At 44.0% G+C, this 22,145-nt stretch overlaps 3 protein-coding genes across 4 annotated transcripts; all 3 read left to right on the forward strand.

The window, feature by feature from the left end:
* Positions 1-285: 285 nt before the first annotated feature.
* Positions 286-4,258, forward strand: LOC139341879 (putative uncharacterized protein C6orf183). The gene is made up of 10 exons (XM_070978587.1): positions 286-425; positions 508-535; positions 1,512-1,622; positions 2,023-2,217; positions 2,303-2,396; positions 2,679-2,821; positions 2,905-3,057; positions 3,583-3,585; positions 3,684-3,785; positions 3,950-4,258. The coding sequence occupies exons 1-10, from the start codon at positions 286-288 to the stop codon at positions 4,256-4,258; spliced, it is 1,278 nt and encodes a 425-aa protein (XP_070834688.1).
* Positions 4,259-7,570: 3,312 nt separating this feature from the next.
* Positions 7,571-15,349, forward strand: LOC139341880 (uncharacterized). The gene is made up of 16 exons (XM_070978589.1): positions 7,571-7,689; positions 8,138-8,290; positions 9,336-9,429; positions 9,516-9,650; positions 9,780-9,916; positions 10,012-10,123; positions 10,224-10,273; positions 10,398-10,574; positions 11,730-11,847; positions 11,949-12,087; positions 12,614-12,752; positions 12,909-13,062; positions 13,156-13,251; positions 13,908-14,072; positions 14,209-14,426; positions 15,193-15,349. Exons 1-16 carry the CDS (start codon positions 7,571-7,573, stop codon positions 15,347-15,349), a joined length of 2,163 nt encoding a protein of 720 aa, XP_070834690.1.
* On the forward strand, positions 15,333-22,118 carry LOC139342047 (coiled-coil domain-containing protein 162-like). 2 transcript variants are annotated; one of them, XM_070978893.1, is made up of 13 exons: positions 15,333-15,526; positions 15,608-15,717; positions 16,031-16,180; positions 16,321-16,368; positions 17,310-17,477; positions 17,848-18,000; positions 18,128-18,262; positions 18,582-18,734; positions 19,394-19,603; positions 20,167-20,287; positions 20,400-20,459; positions 20,680-20,810; positions 21,978-22,118. In XM_070978893.1, the coding sequence occupies exons 1-13, from the start codon at positions 15,439-15,441 to the stop codon at positions 22,029-22,031; spliced, it is 1,581 nt and encodes a 526-aa protein (XP_070834994.1). In that variant the 5' UTR covers positions 15,333-15,438; the 3' UTR covers positions 22,032-22,118. The 2 variants fall into 2 exon arrangements, with proteins under 2 accessions (XP_070834994.1, XP_070834995.1); XM_070978894.1 differs by lacking the exon at positions 20,400-20,459.
* Positions 22,119-22,145: the final 27 nt, after the last annotated feature.

Consider the following 22,145-nt stretch of genomic DNA (forward strand, 5'->3'; position numbering starts at 1 on the left):
CTAAAAGCCCTAAAGCACTGACATCATAGTCTATCGAAAGGAGGACTCTGGTGTAACGTTAGAGCCCTCTACAGATCAAATGCAGTCACTGTCTGAGTCCGCATGAAGGCCAGGGGATGGGAGAGGATGCCCGGCTGTTTGTCTCCATAGATACGCCACAACAAGTCAGCATGTGGAGGCAGAGATTTGGCAGCACTTCAGGAGGTTTTTTTTTTTTTTTAAACGTTTGAAATGTTAGGATTTCCCAGTTTGTAGACGCGTCGATCCTGAACAAACAGGTCCGCCATGTGTGACACATACAGAGCTTCCTCCTCTGTGAAAGTGCAGCAGATGGAGGCAGAGCTGTCCAGTCAACTCTCAGCACTCAGGGCGGAAATTGAAGAGAAGGGATTTCCTCAAAGAGCAGTGCCTTCCAAGTGTTACAGGTGTGAAAGCTTACATGATTATTTCATGTCTTGTCTCAGGTAACAGATGCAGATCACTCGAAGTGTTCACCTGTAAACTCAGGTGGATGTTTCAGGTTGCTGGTGCAGAGGTGCACAAGTGTACAATGCAAATTATGCCAAAGCCATCATACAGATTTCTTAAAACATGTCTGGAGGGGCTTTCGTGTCACTTTTAAACTGCCTTTAAATTTGCTCCACATAGTTGCTAGAAGATGAATAACTTCGATGACGCCTTCATATTACCTGCAGTGTCATCATCAGGTCAAACTTTTAATTTGGTTAACACTTTGTTTTATATTTGTAAAACTAATGACGTTGCCATTAGCTGTAGCTAATAATTAGTGAATGTTAGCATGCTAATGCACTGAACTAAGCCGTAAACATGGTAAACATTACACGACGCTGCCTGCTAAACTTTAGCGTGTTAGCATGCTGTCATTAACTTTAAGCTAACGCAGTTAGCATTGCTCTAGGCGCTTAAACTTTGTTTAAAAAGTATTCTTAAAGCGAGACTGTGTATTTATATATGAGCAAAGGCCACTCTGGCCATGAGGGTGATGCTAAAACATAATATAACAGTAGCACAAGTACAGTAAAATCAACAAACTGATCCTGGAATATCACATATAGTCAGTTGCTAACGTAAGCTAACATTAGCTCCCATGAGCTCCAGGTGATACCAGACAGAGGACTGTAGTAGTAAAACCACTAAGTGTGTTGAATTATAGTAAAGATGTCAAACGTTTTAATTTGTAATATGGTTTTATTATTTCTTCTTTCAAAAGTCTGGCTTTAAATGCTGTCTGGCCAAGAGCCCCCCCCCCCCCCAATTAATTTCTAGCTTTATTTCAGTTCTGTCCCACCACCAAAAGATATTTCTTTCTTCCGTCTGGAGAGGGAACACACACTGAGGAGAGGACTTCAGGTGAGACTGAAAATATGGACATGTGTTCAGAGCCTCTCGATAATATATATAATGCTCACTTTAAAGATCAACCTGAACTTGATTTGGCTTTTTACTGACACCTTAGTCTTCCCTGGGCTGCTCTCTGCTCCTGGTTGCAGGTGGCTGAAGCCTTACCGGTTCAGTCTCCAGCTGACATCATGCACAGAGAGCTGGAGAGCTGCTTGAGTTTAGAGTACACTCCTGACAGTCTGCCTCCACTACTGCACCAGGTGAGGATCATAAAAAATGACTTGACCTGCAGGAGAACAGAGTGGAAATGAGAGAATTTGCTAATTTGGTGCATTTGTGTGCAGTTCTATACGGACAGATCATATCACTTGGCTCAGATCAAATATCTGCTCATGCTGAGATGGAGGAGATTCTGCCGCCACACAAGCGTCATTGAGAAGCTTTATTCTCATTACAAGGTGATAACCCGAGTTTCATTCAGACCAAAAAAAAAAAAAAGAAAAACCAAGTATCATTCACAATAAAATAAAGGAAACCCAATGGCTTCTTGGTCAATGTCAAAATTTCAGAAATTCTAGTCTTTTTATTATTTTACTGCCTGCACACGACTTTCTGCCTGATTCGTCTTGACCGGATCACATCAGACGTGTTCTCCCTCAGGATCAGGTGTCATACTTGACGAGTGAGTACGAGGACGCCGTTCAGAGGGCTCGCAGGCTGTCAGCGAGCAGAGAGAAGATCCTGACCGGCCGAGGAAGCCCTGCCACCCTGCTGACTCAGGATGATGTGGTCATTTACCTGCGCTGGCTGGTCTGCCATCTGCACTCTGTTCAGACCGTTCACAACTTCCTCAGGGTAAAGATCCACACACAGTTTTCTGTTGTCCAAGGTGTTTTTATTTTACAGTGTTGATTTCCTTGTTTTAATCCATCTTTATCAGGTGCTGCATTACCTACCAGCCTGTGAACGAAATGATGAAGAATCACAACCAAACGTCTGTGAGGGCAGTTTACACGAGACTCAACATGTTGATGGTAAGAGTCAAAAAACAGCACTTAAAATGTACATTTGGAGACTGTGACAGCAGAATCCAACAACAATCCATCACTTTCATCAGAAATCTAAGATTAGAAAAGTAACAACACTAAAACTATACTGAAAGTTTTGCCATTCTATCCATTTTTCCTTCCTTCCCGAGGAAAAAGGAGGAAAAGCAAACATGGGATGTTCAGCCATCAGCAGTAAATAGTGCACAGCTTTTAGGACATTGAATGCAGCATTTTATCACTGAATACATTGAACTGCAGGTGTTTCAGGACTGCCTGATGCCGTTCCCCTGCACACTGGTCACCTGGAGGAGTTTCTGCCCGAGCTGCAGGCTTTGATCGCTCACTTCCAGCTGCCCTACGACGCCCGAAAACTCAGGACCACTGCAGACGAGATGGAGTTATTCAGCATGGTAATACTGTCCAATGGACAAGTGATGCAACACATAAACAGAAGCCTTGTAATATTTACGGCGCACGTGACCTGAATCTGCAGGTGTGGAGGGAGTTCAGAGCCATTTTCAGACAACAAGAGCAGATGAGATCGTTTCCTCAGTACGACAGTACGGAGGTCAAGCAGAGCCAGTGGGGGAGGAGGAGTGCGAGTTTGGCTCTGAGGAAGGAGGCCAACTGGATCCCCTTCATTCAGGTGAGAGTGAATCAAATCAAGACATTCTCTCCAAATACAAATGAAATAGTCAAATCATTTTTGAAAGTTTTCCTGGTCAGCCAGTTGGTCTGGGGTTTGTCAGGGTTTGTCATGACAGTTTTGACTTCTGCTCCACTACAGAGAGACAGATATTGTACTTTTTACTCCACTACAGCTGTTTGACAGCTTGAAAGCTGAAACAGCTTCTTGATTAGACAGTTAGTCCACTGACAGAAAATTGATTTGGACAATCATTTAAGTCATTCTGCATGTGGAAACATTTCATGGCTCCAGCTTTACAGATGTGGGCTTTTCCTTTTAAAGGTAGACTACGCAGGATTGCCCAAAAAACAGCAAATATAGACTCAGACAAAAGGAATCACCCTCAATCATCAGTTATGAGTATAAGTATTTGTAGAAGCTTTTTTTATTCTGTTAGTTTTTCTCTCTGTTCGGTCTCTCATGTCACTTGTTAATCTGCTCCATTTTCAAGGATTTTCTCTGTCACTCTTTCTTGTGTTTCAGGCTGTAAAAGCATTACAGTGTGTGTATTTTTTGAGTTTTTTGGGTGGTGGGAGGACAGTAGACACTGACTGGGTTCTGACTGTTTGGGTTCGGTCCTGCAGGTGAAGCCCAGATGGGATCCGTGGCAGCAGAAGCTCATCACAAAGCTGCAGGAAAAGAAATGCATTGATGAGCTGCTGAAGATGCACAGCAGGTTTCTTCAGGTATCGCCCCTGAAGCAACAGCTCAGTATAATTAAACAAGATGATTAATGGTTTATCCAGAAAGTATACATTTACTTTGTCGATCAGAAAGTGTCAGGCAGTCATTTTTAGTCCTTTAAGATAAAGTGTGTATCAGGTGTCGTCTTCTCTGTGTATCTCATCAGGTCCCTGATCTGCTCCACGTGGCCGCGGCTATAAAACAACACGGCGCTCATGTCGGCGACTTACAACATGCACCGACAGCCTCAGTCTCACACAGCAGTAAGACAAACCGACACAAGATCTCCGAGATCTGGACGAGTGTTTACGGCGCTGCCACTCTCACTCAGGCATGTATCATCCCGTTTTCATCCCGGGAAAAAGCCTCTCAGCTTGGAAGACGTTATATTAGAAGTGACATTTGTCTTGTTAGGAAACACACGATCAGTCGACCATATCCGGAGGCAGAGGAGGCTCTGATAGGAAGAGTCTGAAGAGTCAAACCTCAAGCTCAACAAATAAAAGGTGTGTGGTACAGGAGCAGAGAATATTGCTGCATTGTGAGGTTTAAAAAATGTAGCACTCTTAATGATTTACTAAATAAAATGTAGCTGTTTTTCAGCATTTTCATAATTATGTATTTAATATTTGTTTTTTTTTTAATTAGACTAAAATAAGCAACCTGAAGACTGATGGTTGTCATTATTTTCTGATATTTTATAGACTTGATAATTAATTGTCTAATCATAAGATATATGTATTATTTGAAACACTGAGGTTTACGAGTTGCAGTCTGTGCAAATCAAAAGATAAAAGAGTAACTTTGGCGTCTTGGTTGGCCTCCAGGTTTGTTCTTTGTAGCTGCCATCACCTCAGATGCATAAAACACAGGAGTATTGTATAGATGTGCAGTTTTATGTGCCTTTGCTCCCTCTATTGAACACAGCTACTCTTTGGAGGACAGCCTGCAGCTCCTGGGTCTGGACGATAGTTCAGAGGAAGGAAGCTCAGATCCCATCATAACCAGAGGTGCTTACCTGTCTCTGATTTACCTGCGTCACCTCAAACTCAGACAGCTCCAGGTGAGCCAAACAGCTGCACATCACAGTGTAACAACCTTGGGATGTTTAGATGTGTGCTGGATAATGCTTGGCTTGAATTCATCGAGAAGCGTTTGTTCTAACTTTTCCCATCCACAGCGCGTCTGTCTGGGGCTGCTGAACTACCTGCGCTCTGTGGAGAGGACTTTGACCTTTGACCTGGCAGGTCTGCAGCTGGAGGAACGAGAGCTGTGCAGCACAGCGGAGGAAACGGGCTGGATGAACGCAGCCAGAGGTGGAAGAGGGGAGGCAGGAGGCCTCGGCTCGCTCCAGTACAGCTACAACACTCCTGTTGACTGTAAGGTGAGAGCACGAGAAAGTACCGGCAGCTGATTCCTGAAGATGATGGTAAACATGAAACAGGCTGTCACATAGGTGCAGATCCAGATGTGGATTTTTAAAACGTGTGAGCTATTTTTTCATGAGCTGCTGTATTTAGTGGACTGAAGTTCCATCTGACTCATGATTTTCTATCACAGTGTGTGTAGTGCAATCACTCATCACAACTCTACTGTCCATGTGTTACAATATTTCTCAAATATCCATCTGGTTATCGTCTCCTGTTTGCATGCATGCACTATATGACTTCCTCTTATTCCAGGTGCATTGCTCAGAGTTTATGGAGTTTGCTGAGGTGGAGAATCTTCATGACTTCTACAGCGCAGAGGGACGGTTTGTCCACACTCAGGACCAGCGAGGTTTTTACATCGTGTACGACGCTGCTCTGAAGGACCTGGAGCAGCTGGAGAACGAGCTTCTTCTAGTCGGCTCCCATTTCATCCAGAGAAAGGGGATCAAGAAAATGGGAACCGTGGAGAGAGCCACCACCTCGACAGCAGATGTCCACTCCAGGGCCGGGACAGATGTCGACCATGTTGCGGTGCTGCTTGACTTGTGGACCTGTGAGACAGAGTTTTTGGAGAGCAAAGTGAAGGTACAGTGATGGAAATGAGGATGTGCTCATGTGCTTTCCACTTCATGTCTCATTTCCATACTGATTTAATAAGTTAAGGCCTTTCAAGCACATTTATAACCTTGAATTAAAGTCTATAGGACCAAATTTGAGATAAAATAATTCCCCTTTATCTCTCAACTGGAATATGTATTATCCTGTTTGGTTCCTCTTTGTTCTGCAGCTCTTGAACTGTTACTACGAGGCCTACCAGCATGCCACAGGGACTGAGGAGAGGTTTGTGCTGGCTCGAGTCATTACTGACATCATGCACAGCAGACCGCACCTGGACCTGAACCTGGATTACTTTGTTCAGACCTACAGAGCCGAGACAGGCTGCCTGCGAAGCCACCAGCAGCTGATCAGAGACATTTTGGACAATCAGGTGAAAAGTGAAAGGGATTTTATGCACGTGTGAATGTGCAGAATGCAAACGTGTGCATGCTTTTGTTTGAATTAGAGATGCAACAGTGAGTCAGTTGATCGATTGCACAAGCTCTCTGCGCTGATGAGCATCTCTCACTCATCTTTGACCTTTCATAGACTAAGCAATTTATCAGATAATCAACAACTTGCATCCCTTGTTTGAATGTAATAACTGGTGTTTTATGGAAACATGTTTCTTAATTAAACCAGCCTCTGTGTAAAATCAACAGTGTGTGTACGTCAGTATACTAATACACCTTGTGACAGATTGTGTTGTTTGTTTCATCAGATTGAAAAACAGCGGCAGTACCTCCAACGCATCTGGAGAGCCGACCGCAAAGGCTCTGTTTGTGATTATGGCCTTCCACCAAACTACGTTCCCGAACATCTGGTCTCACTTGGAGGCAGCAGGCAAGTAAATACAGAAGTCTAACTGGCCTGGATTTGGTGTCCTGCAGAAGCTTGTTTACCTTCTTGTGTCGTGTTTGCAGCCCCGCACTGATGAACGTTTTCCTCCTGGAGGTTCATCCGTCCCTCTGCCTGGCTTCTGCAGTCTATCACAGCTTAGCTCAGGCTCACGCAGAGCTCTGCCAGCTGCACCGAGCCACTAACATCAGCGACAAACTCACCCTGCGGCAGAAGCTCCTGCAGCAGGCCCTGCACAGCTGGAGCCACCTCGCTTCACCTGGAGCCTCCTACAGCGCTCAGATACAAAAGGATGTAGGTTTTTCTGTCTGGATGATCTGTGTGAAGGTCCAGTGTGGAGGATTTAGTGGCATCTAGTTGTGAGGTTGCAGACTCCAACTGACTAAATGCAGCTCCGCTCACACTGCCCTACAGTGGTCACAAAAAAACATGACAGGCGCTGCAAGAGGCGAAACACGGCAATACAACATGGTGAACTTTATGGAGGAAGACCCCCTTTCTCTGGCTAAATTATCCCACCATACTCTGCCTCTGATTGGCTAGTATTTGTAATTTCAGAATAAGAGTAGGGCGGGTCATACCTTCACCAGAGTGGGATTTGTAAAGCTGCCTCCCTCTGTAGATATAAAGAGCTCATTCTAAGGTAACAAAAACACAAATATTATTATTTCCAGATGATTAAACACTAATTAAAACATAATTCTGAATATTATATATTCCATTTTTGCCAATAGATCCTTGTAAATCCTGCACCCTGGGCCTTTAATCAGTTTACATAACAAAGCAAGTAAGCATAACTTCTTTCCTTCCTCTGTCAGTTGTTCTCAGATGTGTTTTTTGATGACCCGATTTTGGTCCAAACGGTGGGACTGTCATTAGTAAGATCAGCAGAGGAGAGGGACATGATGCAGGGAAGAGAGAAACAGCTGTATGCTGTGGAAACTTTCTCCAGGCTGCTGGAGCTCGTCACCGTCCGCCATCGTCTGCTGGAGTCGGCCTCAGAGACGGCACATCTGGCACAGTTAAGATAACGGTCACGCTGAGGCTAAGGGATGTCTGCAGGGTGATCTGTGCATTTGTTTTTACATTCTCAGTGTAAAACTCTGAGTTACACACAAGCAACGTAAGACAGAGAACACAAAATAGGCCACAAAGTGGAATTAGAAATATGATTGTAGACTCGTGAGTTTTTAATACAGTCAGATAAAATAATTTGTCTAAATAGCACCTTAAAGCAAATCAAACTCTAAAATATGTGTATTATATATCTGGTTTGTGGGCCCCCTGCTGGTCCCTGAATATGAAAGCTGCCTCATATTTAATGATTTTCTCAATGATTTCAGATGTTCAGATGAATAATTACTGAAACTATACTAAATATGCCAGTAAAGAATTTTACTCCAGTATTATCTAATATCTTTAAATGGTGAATACATTGTCCAAATCCCACTTTGAATAATTCTTCACAGGTTGTACAGAAACGTGGCTTCAGAGCTCGGCTTCGATGACTTCCACCTTTATCTGCGGCCGGTGCAGTTTGAGGTCGCTGAACCCAACGACGAAGCAGAGCAGAGGCCTGTTTTTATCACAGCGGTGCTGGAAGGTGACGCCTCTGTGGACAGGTGAATAATCACACCACACGTCCCATTTCCAGGATTCAAATCAGCGGTGGAAGGAGTTTTGCAATCCTTTCCTTCAGTAAAAGTACCAACACAGCAAGGTAAAAATACTCCATTAAAAGTAAAACTCCTGCATTAAAAGTAAAACTCCTGCATTAAAAGTAAACAAGTATTAACAGCAAAATGTAGTTAAGTATTAAAGTAAAAGTACTGGTTTGGTCCCTCTGACTGATACATTCTTATGCATGATGTCATTAGATTATAAATACTGAAGCATCAGTGAATAAGCAGCACGTTCAAACTAGTTAATATACAGGTTTGTACTGTATGCAGGGACACCAGGTGTATCTGAGGGGTTGAGAGATGATTGATGGGAGACTGAAGAAGAAGCTCTGACACACACATCTGTTTTCAGTTGTTTTCCTTTTTTTCCAATCTTTGATTTTTGACGTGATACTCGATTTTTTTTTGAACACTTACTCAACTGGAACCATGTGAGAATTTAAGAGGAAAAATCACTCTGTGGTGGAGCTTTTAACAACTCACAGACTCCTGAAATGTGCTTGGTTTGAAACCGCTGGTGTAGTCTTGAACACTGTGTGGTATTTGTAAAGCTTTTTTGATGATCGATTTTGTAAAATCTTCATGGTAACTGTTCACTGGTAACTAAAGCTGTCAGATAAAAGTAGTGGAGTAAAAAGTCTAAAAGTTAAGTGGCATAAAATACCTTAAAACTGCACTCAAGCACAGTTGGTTAATTTCCACCACTGATTAAAATCTACCTCTGGACATTCTAGTTTATTTCCAGTTGGTCACATCAAAGGTTGATCTAACTGCTCTCACATCAAACAGACACATTGAAGATTATGAAGACGCTGCGCTGCAACATGTTCTTCACTGATATCAAACAGATGCTTGGGTTTGTCTTCTGAATGCATGTTTTCCGCTCTCAGCTCTTCCTCTCTGCGTGCACTCTGTTATTTCTGCTTTTCTCACAAGAGCCCTGAAGTGTCTTTGAAAGGGGATTAAAGTGCACTGTCTGCTGCAGGTTCACCCCGTCCCACCTGCCTCTGAGCATCCAGGAACTGGACGAGAACCAGATCGGGAGGTTCAGCTTCAGCTCAGAGGAGGCGGTTATTCACGTGCGTCAAAATTAAGTTAGCCAATGTATTACTCGTAAATCAAGCTATTAATTACTGACCTGATTCCTTTTCTTATCTCTCCACAGCTCATGAACAGGCCGAGTATCGAGAACCTGCAGGTGACTCTGGCCTCTCAGGTCACGCAGAAGAACGCTTTGATAAGTGCTGTGAAGCTGGTTTGTCTTTGTCGCTGGGCGCAGAGGGCAACGCCTCCGGCTGAGGTGGGTCTCAGTGCGAGCACTTCGCTGTGTGTCACTGGCAAATATTGTACTTTTTAATCCACTTTCACAGAAATAACCTTTTGTTCAAATATTTCAGGTTATTTCAGTTTGTTTCCTGTTTGTTCTCAGAGTGAAGCTGCTTTTCATTCCGACAAAGATGTAAAATTTGACTCCAAACGTGGGAGCGAGACCAACAAAGTGCAGCAAAAATCCGACTCTTCACCCTCCAAAGGCTCAGCAAGAGCTCCCACCACGACCAAGGAGAGGTACGTTTCCCCTCTAAAGAAACAGATCATGCTGGCATTGATTAACAGCTCTTGTTCTGGCTCTTTAATAAACAGAATGTTGTTTGTTACTTCAGGCTGATGGAAGCTTTTGTGTCCATCCAGCTGGAAAAAGTGGGTCTGCGTGACGAGATGCTGAATTCATTTCTGAAGAAGAAACAGGCCGTGGGGGGTCTTATAAAAACCCTGGTGAGTCGCACGCAGCGGTGGATGGTTCTCAGGCGGCTGAGCAGGATGACAAATGTGATTGGCTGCCCGTGAAGTAAAATTAATTTTTCTCACACCGCAGGAGGAAGCTGCAGCGATCAAAAGGAGGCTCATAATCAACTTTCTCAACAAGTATGTCCTTGGAAAACATCTGCATTCCTTTTGTTACGGGACAACACGCAACCCCACTGAGGTTTTCTCTCCTCCTACATAAGAGCATGCTGGAGGTAAACACTGTCGGCCTGTTTCTTCACAGATTCAGCACACAGATATCTCTTCACTGTGTGAGAGCGCAGATTGTCGCGTATTACAACAGTCTAACCTCCCTTTTGGACGACGTCCCCTCCATCCGTCAGTCCCACTTCGTGTTCGGACAAGCAGGCGAGCCAGAGGTCATTTTGGATTCAGGAGCCGACCTTTGCCCCGACCCCTGGTACAGCCAGCTTGAATTTGATCTATTATGAATGAGAAAAGAGCATCGCTTGCACTGAAACAACAAATTTGTTTAAACAGACCACATTTCTATCTGCCAGGTAGTGTTGTTTTTGGCGGCCTGTTTTAATTTTAGTCTTAGTCTAGTCTTTGTGTCAAGCTGTCATTTTAGTTTTTATTAGTTTTAGTCACGTTCATACTCTTTTTAGTCAAGTTTAATCGACTAAAAGTCTGAGCATTTTAGTCTTATTTTAATCAGAATTATCCGTGACTGTTTTCGAAAACTGATGACATTGTAGTCTAGTTTTAGTCAATGAAAATTGTATTTCTCTGTCTCTTTTTAGTAATGCAATTCTATTTAACCTAGTCAATATAGTACCTCGTAGTATAGACGAAACCAAAATTTTCTTTTAGCCAAACCCACAGAAGACACTCTGATTTGAATTTACAACATATTTATTTTACCAACCAAAGCTGGCTGGCCAGCCACCGGTCCCTGTGTCGGTTGTCTGTCGTTAACGCTAACCTACGCAGCTGCATCTTCTAAATAATGCCGCGAGTGGGAGCTAATGCCATGATGTCGCCTGCGACTGCGCAGTGCGACCTGATGCAGCCCCTGAAGTGAGACACAGGAAACAGAAATACTGCAAGATAATAACAACAAGGTGACTAAATGAGGCGAAATAACGTCAGAACATTTCGTCTCGTCTCGTTTTAGTCAATGAAAATGAAGAGACATTTTAGCAGAGTTTTTATTTTGTAAACCACGTTTAGTCTCGTTTTTATTCGCCAACAATATTGCATCATATAATTACAGTTATCATCACCTGACCAGCATTTACGTTGCGTTTCGTCTCGTTTTCGTCACGTGATAAAGGTTTGTTGACGAAAGCAACACTACTGCCAGGTTCAAATGTTTAAAAATGATTAGCTCACCCATAAAAACACACTCAAAGCTTTTATGATGAACACACTATAAAAAATGCATACAGTGTCTAACCCACAAGCGTCTGCACAGATAATCTATTTCTCCATTGATGTACACTCACAATAAAAGTATGACCAAAAGAGATTCTAAAAAAAGTTGGGACACAGTGACATGAATGCGTCTCCACCCTTCAAACCTCGTGGCTAATCAAACCTCCCTCCCTAACAGGAGCTTTCGGCGTCGGCCGCAGCAGCTGCTGTCTGCAGACGGCAAAACTCTCCTCAACCTCTGGTTCATCCCTCACTTCTCTCAAGTGCTTCACATGTTCAGCACACTGAATGTTTCGGTGAGACGCTTAAACCCATCAACTGGAGCTGCTGCCTCTCTGAAGAGCCGGTACATCAGTGTGGAATTGATTATTTTGTTCTTGTGGTCTGATTTCAACAGGCGTGTTCAGCAGCTCTGCATCACACTCTGCAGATAGTTTCAGCTCTCCATGACATATTTCATTACCTGGTGAGTTTCTCCAGACTGGGAAACACAGAAGACTCACTGGCAGCTGACTGGGGAGGTGCTGAAGGCGTTGGTAGGTGGATCTCACAAGCAAAGCATCACGCTTGATTATATAGAGATGTTATATGTGCTTAAGTAAAAGTAGTAACACCACAGTGTAGAAGCAGCCAGTGGTGGAGTGTCAAAAAATACATTTACTCAAGTTTTGCATCCAAGAACACATTTGAGGTACTTGTACTTTCTGCTTCTACTCCACTACATTTATCTGACAGTTTCAGTTACTTTACAAACTAATATTTTTGCACACTAATCATACGAAGAGTTTAGGAAATATGATGTTTTCTTATAAATTAAACTTCCCAACACTTTATACAAACACAGCTGCTCTAATTAGTTGACTAATGAATTGACAAAACAATAATTGGCAGCTGCTTTGATCATTGTTCAGTCATTGTGTCATTTATTTACAGAAAACTTCCTGTTCATGCATAAAACACGTGACCAGGCGACATTCAGTGTCTAATAACAGACCAGTATGAACCAGTATGTTGACGATCGATCACAGTAATCCCGTCGCACGTGTGTGTCGTGCTGCACAGGAGCTGAGCTGCTGGAGATCCAGCGTCAGGTCGACCGCCTGTCGCATCCCAGCAGCCCAGAGTGTGTCGGCCGCCTGCTGCAGCTGCGTCGGCAGGTCCTCCTGCTGCAGTTTGACACCGCCGTCCGACACCTCATCAGGTCAGCAGAAACACTTCAGGTCCTGTTGGGCGTTTGGTCTCTTTAAACACCTGATGCTGCATGAAATGTAACACTGCGGACATGCTGTTGTTGCTGCATGTCATTTCATCGTCATTAACAGGCCTTGTTCTCTCCATCACGTTTCTCTTGTGTTAGGGAGGCGTTCCTCTCCTCTGGTGATGTTGCCTCTTACCAGAGTGTGAGCGACAACATGGCGGCAGCCCTCCCCCTGCTGAGTGACAGTATCCAGACTGATGTGTTCAGTCTCACGCTGCCTGTTCCTCGACCTCTGGAGACTCGAGGCTGTCAGGTCGCTTTACACGACATCAGTGGACAAATATGGTTTTGTATCAGTTTAAAGCGTAACATTGCATGTCAGGCTGTGCTTCATTTGTCCCCGCAGGCACAGAGGATGTATCCATGGAGAAGCTTCATAGCCTGTCAGGGATCATTCCCTCTGCACGTTTGGGACGTCCCTCCCATCGAGTACTGCATGCAGGTTCAGCATATGTTTTAGCCTCTGACCACAATGCCATGAAACTTGATGGTGATGGTGATGAAGTGTTTCCTCCGGTATCGTCACCAGGGCAAAATGGTCACTTCTGGCACACAGATAAACACACAGTCACACTCCACAGATGATCAACCTTTACATTTGCAGAAATTATACCACTCAGCACAAAAAGTGTGTAAAGGTTTGTTATTATGTAACCAAAGATCGATGAAGAACAAACTTGCTGAGCACATTAACAGTGTTCATATTGCTAATGTTATTTTGAGGTTTGGACTATTGGTTGGACAAAACAAACATTGTTATGGTGTCACCATTTCTCCTACAAACCAGTCAATCGATTAATGGAGAAAACAATTAGGAGATTAATCTGAAATGAACATAGACAGCAGACTCCTGCTTTTACGGTCATGCATGAGTCATCATAATCTAACGATATGTAATAATTTAACGGTCATGGGACATTTTCTGGGTTTAATGCTTTTACTCTTCATGCTTGGAGTACATTTTCCTGATTATTCTTACAGGCCTTTACGAGAATAACATTTTCAATTCAGGGCTTTTTTTGAACTAGAAGAAAAACACGTCTTTTTGTGGAGATAACAACAAACAGGATAATTCAGAGCGGTCGTGTCTGTCTGCAGCTGTGTCTGAGCGGTCTGAGCAATCGCAGCAGACTGCAGGCCAACGCAGCCATCCTCGGCGTGTCGCTGCTCATGGAGGACGTCCTGAACGGCGGCAGAGAGGCAGAGCCCGTTCGTCTCCGTGGCAACAAAGACGACCATCTGCACGATGGGAAGCCTGACGAAGTAAAAGTTTTATTAGCAAGTCGTGTTGAGTGAGACAAACAAGGCAGCTTGGATCTGTGAATGTGATTGATTGAATGTGTGCGTGAGTCTACTCACAGCCTCATTTCATGTGCACTGTGTTCTGTCTTCGCTTCAGGGGGATAAAGTCTGCTCGGAAGCTGAAGCAGAGGAGACCTGCGTGTCAGCCGCCGCTGCTCCTCTTCAGGATCCAATCAGAGTTCAGTCTGTGCTGAAAGGTTTCCTCCTGCTGACGAAGCAGCTTCAGGCGTTCAAGGAGAGCTGGGCCCAAAGACGTCTGGGCGCTCAAGTATTCAGGACGGCCACTTCGTATCACCAGTTTGTCAAACTCTACAGGTACTTTGGATTTTAATGCATTGAGACACGACTGCTTGGCTTTTGATGAGATCAGATGGCAGCAGTCAGTCAGTATTATCTACTACTAATATACTGTGAACATACAGACGTGTTCCTCTGATTCACTGCTGCATCAGTATGAACGTATTCCTTAAATCCTTACATTTTTTATAATGAAAATGATCAAATTTAAAGAGTTTAACAGTGTATTACAAGCTCACCATTGGTGGCCGATCTGAAGCTTTCATCCCATTTTCTTCCTGAGCAGGTGGAGTTTGTCCACGTTTCATGAGGACTTTAGGTGCATTTTAATGTCCTTAAAGCTGGACTGTGGGACTTTTACATATTAATGAACATCTACTACATCCAAGCCCTGACCAAACGATCCACACGCTGGTGTCTGTGGCGATGTTCCCTGTAGTGATGCATCTCACATCAACCAGAAATGGTTGGTTTGCAGGAGTTGGAGGGGCAGCAACCATAGTGATGGAGTAGGCTACAGCTACTGAGAGTATGGTGGAGGATGGCATCATAAGCCTGTCAACAGTTTATGTGTAATAACTGTCGATGCCAGAAGGGGGAGACAACAACTCTGCACTGCAGGTTTAAAGGTCTTAGATGAAGATCATGCGATATGATCAGAAGCTCCGCACTGGTTAGATTTATTTTCCCCGAATGCCTTTTTCTAAGGTAAAGAATGAACTTAAAATCTCAACTTTCCAGAACTTTTCAGCATCTTTAATCTCATATTTAAATTGTGTCACAGAGCTGAAGTCTTCTTCCCCAGCATGAGAGCGCTGGCTCAGCAGATGGGGAAGGAGCGGGACTATGAGGTCTTCATTTCTGGCAGCCAGTGTCTCCTGCCTCCACCTGGAGCCTCAGAGGTTGATGTGAAAACCTGGCAGGTGCAGTACAACTACTAACTGCGGTACTGTCTGGTGTATTTGTACCTTGTAACAAAACGCCGTCTTCCTCTCAGCTTCACAAGCTTCTGGAGAGCAGTGAGTGCGACATGATCCGAGCGGTGCAGAGGAGGATCAGCGCAGAGCTGACGCTGGTGGTTTCAGAGAGAACTCGACAGGACTCAGGCCTCCCGACAGGTACCTGAAAAACACGAATTTAACTCTAAGTTGATGCCAAGTAGAAAAGTATGGCGTTGATGATGTTGCGTGTGTGGTCAGAGCTGTGGAAGAAAGCGCCTCTGAAGCACAGTTTGTCTCCTGAGCGGCCGCAGATTGTGGAGGCGTTCATCCAGCAGCTGATGGAGGGAGCTGAAGAGGCTGAGGGACAGGTACTGTGAATTACTGAAGAGGTCAATTTAAATGCAGATTATGACTTTAAAAAGATACGTTTCTCTGTTTTCTTTACACCTCACACATGCGAATGTAACCAAAGTATTTGCTGATTGATGAAAGTTCATCTCTTGGATTCATTAATGGCAGTTTTGTTGAGGTAACTAGAAACTGTAATCCCTTTAGGAAACGTGCTCTTTTGCTCCCTCGCTCCCCAGCATTGTAGTTGTTATAGCAGGATCGTAAGAAGAGCTTTACCGTCCCTCTGTTGACAGCTGCAGAGGTTTCCATGCTGAGTGTCTCCTCTTTCAGGTGAGGGTCTCTCAGGTTCGCCTCCAGCAGTGTCTCACTCACCTCGGCTGTTCCCTGATGGAGCGCGAGCGTTGCAGCTTCCTGCTTTACTCGCAGTTCTATGAGCGAATCCTGCAGCAGGAGACTCAGCTCCTGTATGAGAGAGAACAGGTAGGCGTGGGGATTATCGCCTCATGACGCGATGCAGTATGTTATCGGCACTTAACATGTTTATAGATTTCTCCCTCACAGAATGGTTACTGTACTGTATTTAAACCTCTTGTATGACTTCTTTTCCATTTTAACTTCAGGATTTAAAGAATCTTCAGGACTCTGATACCAGCAGCTCTCACATAGAGGTAACTATTACCAATGAAGTGACTGTGAACCCTTATCTCAGGAGCGCTCATGTATTTGTGCTGAGCTGCTTTGTGCTCACACACGTCTGTTTTCTGCTGTTGTTGGCCCAGAGAGCTGGGAAATGAAGTGTTTTAGTCAAAGGATGGTGGAGTTTTTAGCAGCGACACTCAAGGGAATAAATCTGGGTAAAGCAAACATTAAGAGTCCGTATCTCACCAGTTCTTCAATGGAAATCTTGTATTTGGATGAAGCCTCATCATACAGAAAAAATATACATAGGTGGCTTTTGTTGTGTTTTTGAGTGTAAAACATACAGCGATTTGTTTTCTTTGGATCATGAACGTCTACTGCAGGAAGCTGTTTGTGGAGTCTTACTGTGTCATGTTATCCCATGAGGGATGAGCCCTTTTAATGGTGTACCGGGAAAATAAAAATGCATTTATTCAGAGTCAGAATCAGGTTTATCGCCAAGTAGGTTTTCACTGACAAGGAATTTGAATTTGTATTTTGGTGCATAACAATAAACACAGTAAGAGAAAAGAAGAAGAAGAAAAAATACTGCAAAAGTCAAGAATCCTAAAATATGAAAAATCAATGTAAAATATGTATGTTTTTAAATGAAAAGAGCTGCACAGTGTTTTGAATGGAGAGGAAGTAGAATGATAAAATAGTGACCAAGGAAAGTGCAACATTTCACAGTATGATTTATTCTGAATATGTCCATGTGTCGAGATAATAATCCAAATAAACGTGTGTTAATGTGACACATTGAGTCAGACGTGGAGACATTAATGCAACATGTTTTTTCCATGGTCTGTATCACTATACTAATATTGATGAACCCCTACATTTTCACCAGTTAATCCACTGCTTGATGCCTCAGCTTTGAAATCAAGGCTTAAACAAGTGTGTGTTTGACCCGTGTGTGCGTGCGCGACAGGTGGCTGCTGTGTGTCGTGGGATGATGTTGGAGGTCTCAGCGCTGCAGGCCCGAGTCGCCCACCTGGAACAGGAGAGGAGCATTTTAGAGGAGCAGCTCGCTCTCAAATTCAAAGAACGCTACGAGCCTTTGGTCCGACGACTCTTCTCCACCTGCATCCAGCTGAAGGTGAGGAAACTTCTGCTTGAATTTAGCGATTTTCACCTCTGACTGATTTCTAGAGTTAAAGTGCATATGACTAAATTAGCTAAATTTATTAGCTAAGCCATTTGCTGCTTAATTAATAAGTCGTCTGCTGATGCCCGTCATGTCAAAGTGTCCACGGGCAAAACACTGAAGTGCAGTCCTAGTTGCTGGTCCCGAGCCTGGACAAATGAGGAGGGTTGACTCTGAAAGTGCTTGTGTCAAATCAAATACGTGGATCATAAAATTCAGATTTCACATCAGGAGATGGAGACAGACGTAAGATGTCACATTTGGTTTTTTGAGCTGTTTAACTGAACGCAGTTGCTCGTGCTCTGCGGTGTATGTATCCCAGGCCGGGCTTGATGAGTACCGCCGGCAGATGGAGCAGGATGTGAGTGAGATGGTGAACAGAGTGAGGGGCGAAGGAGTGGACAGAATTATTAAACTCAAGAAGAAGTACGGCTGCAGCGAAGACGACGACGCACTCGCAGTCACGCAGTTAAAGGTACAGAGAGATGTTTACTGCACAGCAGCAGTTGATGCTTGAACTCACTAAGGCGTTTGTTTATGTGTTCAGGCTGTCAGTCTTTGATTTTAATGAACACATCGGTGTGTCCTGCCTGTTTTCTCAGAAAGAAGAGGTCCACGAGCTGCAGCTGGAGAACAGCCGGCTGGCCGCTCTGCTCTGTAAGCTGAAGGCTCTGAGCAGCTGGAGGCGGCTGGCCGACCAGGAGAAACTTCACCGACAGCTGCGTCAGACTCAGCAGGTCAGAGCGATCAATGCAGAAATCAGATTCAGCCCCTGCAGGACGACCACGACAGCGAGTCAGATAGCCTGTTGAGTCAGAAGCTTGTGTTTGCTGCCTGTGCTCCTCAGCGTCTTTTTTTTTCCTGTTTTAATGTCTGATACGTCAAAAACTTCAGTCACTTAAATACTAAATATGTTTAACTGATTTAAACCATTCTACAATTTTCAGCTCTTCATTGTGTTTCTGTTTTTTATTTATCATAAAACGCTCTTTGGGAAAGTAAAGGTAGCATCACAGTGATTCAGGTAACGATCATGACGTATTTCCTGTCATCCAGAGGGAGATTAGCAGCCGCACCGACGCCCTCAGGGTGAAGATGATGTCAGAGGAGGAGGTGCTTTTCCTGCAGGAGGAGCTGGAGGCTGTGAGGAAGGAGCTGACCCGGCGTCAGTCCGAGTGCAGCAGCATCAAGAAGCTGCTCAGCAGGAAGGTACGTGGAGCATCATCCACCCTTCAGCTGCCAAACACCGACTGCAGAGCAAACTCAGTTACATCTTTAAGTTGCGTTAATCTACAAGGTATTTTAGCCATCAACTGATAGATTTTTGGTGTGTAAAATATCAGCAATTTGGGAAAAATGAGCATCATAATTTCCTAAAGCCCAAAGTGATATCTTCATGTCCTGTTTTGTCTGATCAACAGCACAAAACTTACAGATTTTCAGTTAACTATCATTTAATAGAGATGAATATTTACATTGAGTAAGCTGCAAACACTGATTTATTTATTTATTCACATAATGTTTTCTGTTCTTGTTGATTTTCTGTCAGTCAGTCAACTAATCATAACAGCTAAATAACAAAGTGCGAAGTAGAGAATGTCATCAGAAGCAGTAAATTTGTTGTATTTGAAGTATTTTTGTACTGTAGTTACTGTATTATGATCTCATGCCCGCCTGTATTGCGTACATGATTGTGTAAATGCCACAATATGTGATTTCTAGTGGCTGAAGTGTGTTTGGGCACAGTTACGCATCTAAAGTATCTACAGACTTACGTTCATGTAAAACTCTACTGTGAGGTTTTAAATGGTCATAATGTCCGACACTGGAAGCCTGGATGTTTTCACTGAATACCCTCTGTTACACAGGCAGAGGAGCTCCAGCTGTTCAGGCATCAGTCTGCGCAGGAGGCCCGCAGCAGGCAGGAGCTGGACACCTATCGAGTGCAGAGCCTGGAACAAATGAGAGCCGACGTGGAGGACAGAGAGACGCAGCTCAGGGCGCTGAGCGAGCAGCTGGACAGAGGCAGCAGGATGAACCGCTTCCACCGACAGCGCAGCGCCAAGGAGATCCGACAGGTCAGGAGACGTGTGTGTGTGTGAGAAAATGACAAACATTTAAAGTGTCCATGATGTAATAGAAAAGTTCTGTTTCAGCTTTGTGACAAAACGTTATTTTTTTAAGCTTTTAATGTTCTTTAGCTTCAGAAGGAGAAAAAAAATCTCAATCCGGTTCATCGAAAAAATGTCAAATCTTCAAAATGAATCTCAGATACTTTAAATTTAAACATCTATTATACATCAGGACATTTCTCACAACACAAAGTGCAGCTGAGGCTGATGGGAAGGTCATTTGTAAAATATCGGTCGTGGTGAGATTTCGACCCGCTGATGGCGCAAGATTATGATTCATTCAGAGAACATAAACGCTTCACCCAACTGTAAATGAGACATGAGAGCCAGAACATCTGTCAACCTCATGGTGGTGCTAGAGGTCAGACAATCACAGAAGTCAGTCGTGTCCCTCCTCTGAATGTCTGTCCTCCATCAGCGAGCTGTTGAAACACGTCGGCCACACGGCAAAGCGAAAGTTCAGACGTTAGAAAGATTGTGGCTTCCTGTTGTCTGCTGTGTGAATGCAGGTGAGGGGCCAGCTGCAGAGAGAGCTCAGCCTCAAACAGGAAGCCTTTCAGCAGGCGGACAGGCTGCAGAGCCAGGTGAACGACCTGGAGGCGGCTTTCTCCAGGTGCACCTCTACGACAGGTACGTCAGCAGAGACCCGACGACGGAGCCTCAGAGACGCTCGCTGCAGTCAGCTCTCACCAGACATGATCTGACATTTCACTCCCACTTCTCTCTGCGTCTGTTCCATCAGGGCAAAGCAGGAATTACATGCCGTCTGTCAGCAGATTGAGCACTGCCTGTCCCTCAGCAGGTGCTGCGCCCACCTTAATCCCACCTTCATCTCAGAGCTGCGAAGTGATGATCTGCAGAAAGAAAAAGATTTGATTTCTAGCTGCTCAGGCGCTTCAGGAGTGAAATTAAAGCCACCGTCTCGTCAGATCCCCGTTACATTTTGTGATGACATTTTAGATTTCGTTGTAGATCGTGTTTCTGAGCAGTGGCGCTCAGTCTCTGTTCTATTTGTGTCTCAGGTCGACAGAGGGCCAGTCGGCAGCCTGGCAGCACCTCCAGCACACTTCAGGACGTCTCCGCAGAGCCAAAACACCAGAGAGCAGAAACAGCCGGGAGCCGTTCAAACACCAGAATGGACCGACCGAGAGCGGTGAGCGGGCGAGAAACGGGTTGAAACTGAGGGGAACGACAGTCCATGTCCACATTATGAGAACCTCATCAGTTTTTACATGTTCAAATTTTCATTTTTTTCCAACTAATTTCTCGTTCACGTTGGCTTAAAAAATGAATTTTTGAAGTTAATTCTTCTTTATTCTTGATTTGATCTCCCACATGGTTGCTAGTTATTCTGGGCTCCACACAAAAACAATAAAATAAGACAACAGTTTAAAATCAAAGTGTCAATAAAAAAACAAAACAAAATGCAATATAAGCAAAATATAAAGATCACAAAGGCCATTTTAACCTCGTAAACAATAATAGCTGACGATCTCACCACAAGGTCCACTGAGTGAGTGTAAGAGCTTTCAGTCATATATCAGGGTCTTTTTGCCCAGTTGTCCTGCAATTATTAATTTCAGTTCAATTACTGATGAATTACTACCTTTAAGGAATAGTTCAACGTTTTAGGAAATCTGCTTTCTCGCTGTCTGTTCATTAAATATGAACCTACAGCCAGCGGCCAGTTAACGTTAGCTTAGCATAAAGAATGGATGTAAGGGAAACTGCTAGCCTGGCTGTGTCAGAGGGTAAAAATCTCTGAATAACTCGTTCTCATTTGTTTAATCTGTACAAACACCAAAGTAAAAATGTGTCAGAGTGAGTTAACTTTAAATTTAGGTGCTGATGGGTAGATTTTGTTAAATCAGGTCAGAGCCAGGCTAGCTGTTTCCAAGCGTTTCCAGTCATTGTGCTAAGCTAAGCTAACCTGCTGCTGGCTGTAGCTTCACATTCACTGTACAGACATGAATATTTTGATTCTGCTTTCTCTTCTAAGCAAATGAGCACATACAAAAAGCCAAAACATCCACCTTTTCTTTGAAGTGATTAAAACAATAATATAAACATCTGCAGTTTCACGACAACTGGGCAAAATTCACCTGCTGATGAAGAGCATGTCATATGAAGGAAAGCTCCAGAACAGCTCTGGTTGGTTAGACTGTTTTTCAAAGCTCAACGCATAACTAAAAACTAAACTTAAAAACACTGTGGGAGTCCCGCACATGTTGACATATTTGACCGCCTCACATAACTGTTGTCTATCTGCTGTCGTGATGTCGTTGGATAAATCCACATTCAGCCTCTGTCGCTCTTTCAGGATCCGCCTCGCCTGCGAGCCCTGACTGCTGAGGCCACGTTGCCGGGCCTGTGAGATTTATTTCGCAAAGCGACACCAACCTGTTTAACGAGTCAGCTGCTGTTTGTCGTGCGGAGCGCTCTGCAGGCTTCTGTGACGATTTACTGTGTTCTGCAGCCGTCTGTCAAC

The sequence above is a fragment of the Chaetodon trifascialis genome, chromosome 14 (assembly GCF_039877785.1).
Source record: "Chaetodon trifascialis isolate fChaTrf1 chromosome 14, fChaTrf1.hap1, whole genome shotgun sequence".
Lineage (NCBI taxonomy): Eukaryota > Metazoa > Chordata > Actinopteri > Chaetodontiformes > Chaetodontidae > Chaetodon > Chaetodon trifascialis.

Excerpts from the sequence above, each read along its gene's own strand:
- LOC139341879 (XM_070978587.1), top strand. The coding sequence starts at position 286 with ATGTGTGACACATACAGAGCTTCCTCCTCTGTGAAAGTGCAGCAGATG. Across the intron at positions 536-1,511 it reads TTCAGGTTGCTGGTGCAGAG|GTGGCTGAAGCCTTACCGGT; the intron begins GTGCACAAGTGT and ends TCCTGGTTGCAG. Across the intron at positions 2,822-2,904 it reads AGATGGAGTTATTCAGCATG|GTGTGGAGGGAGTTCAGAGC; the intron begins GTAATACTGTCC and ends CTGAATCTGCAG.
- LOC139341880 (XM_070978589.1), top strand. The coding sequence starts at position 7,571 with ATGATGCAGGGAAGAGAGAAACAGCTGTATGCTGTGGAAACTTTCTCC. Across the intron at positions 12,753-12,908 it reads GCCGTCCGACACCTCATCAG|GGAGGCGTTCCTCTCCTCTG; the intron begins GTCAGCAGAAAC and ends CTCTTGTGTTAG. Across the intron at positions 14,073-14,208 it reads ACGATGGGAAGCCTGACGAA|GGGGATAAAGTCTGCTCGGA; the intron begins GTAAAAGTTTTA and ends TCTTCGCTTCAG.
- LOC139342047 (XM_070978893.1), top strand. The coding sequence starts at position 15,439 with ATGATCCGAGCGGTGCAGAGGAGGATCAGCGCAGAGCTGACGCTGGTG. Across the intron at positions 18,735-19,393 it reads AGAAGCTGCTCAGCAGGAAG|GCAGAGGAGCTCCAGCTGTT; the intron begins GTACGTGGAGCA and ends TCTGTTACACAG. Across the intron at positions 20,460-20,679 it reads CACTGCCTGTCCCTCAGCAG|GTCGACAGAGGGCCAGTCGG; the intron begins GTGCTGCGCCCA and ends TTTGTGTCTCAG.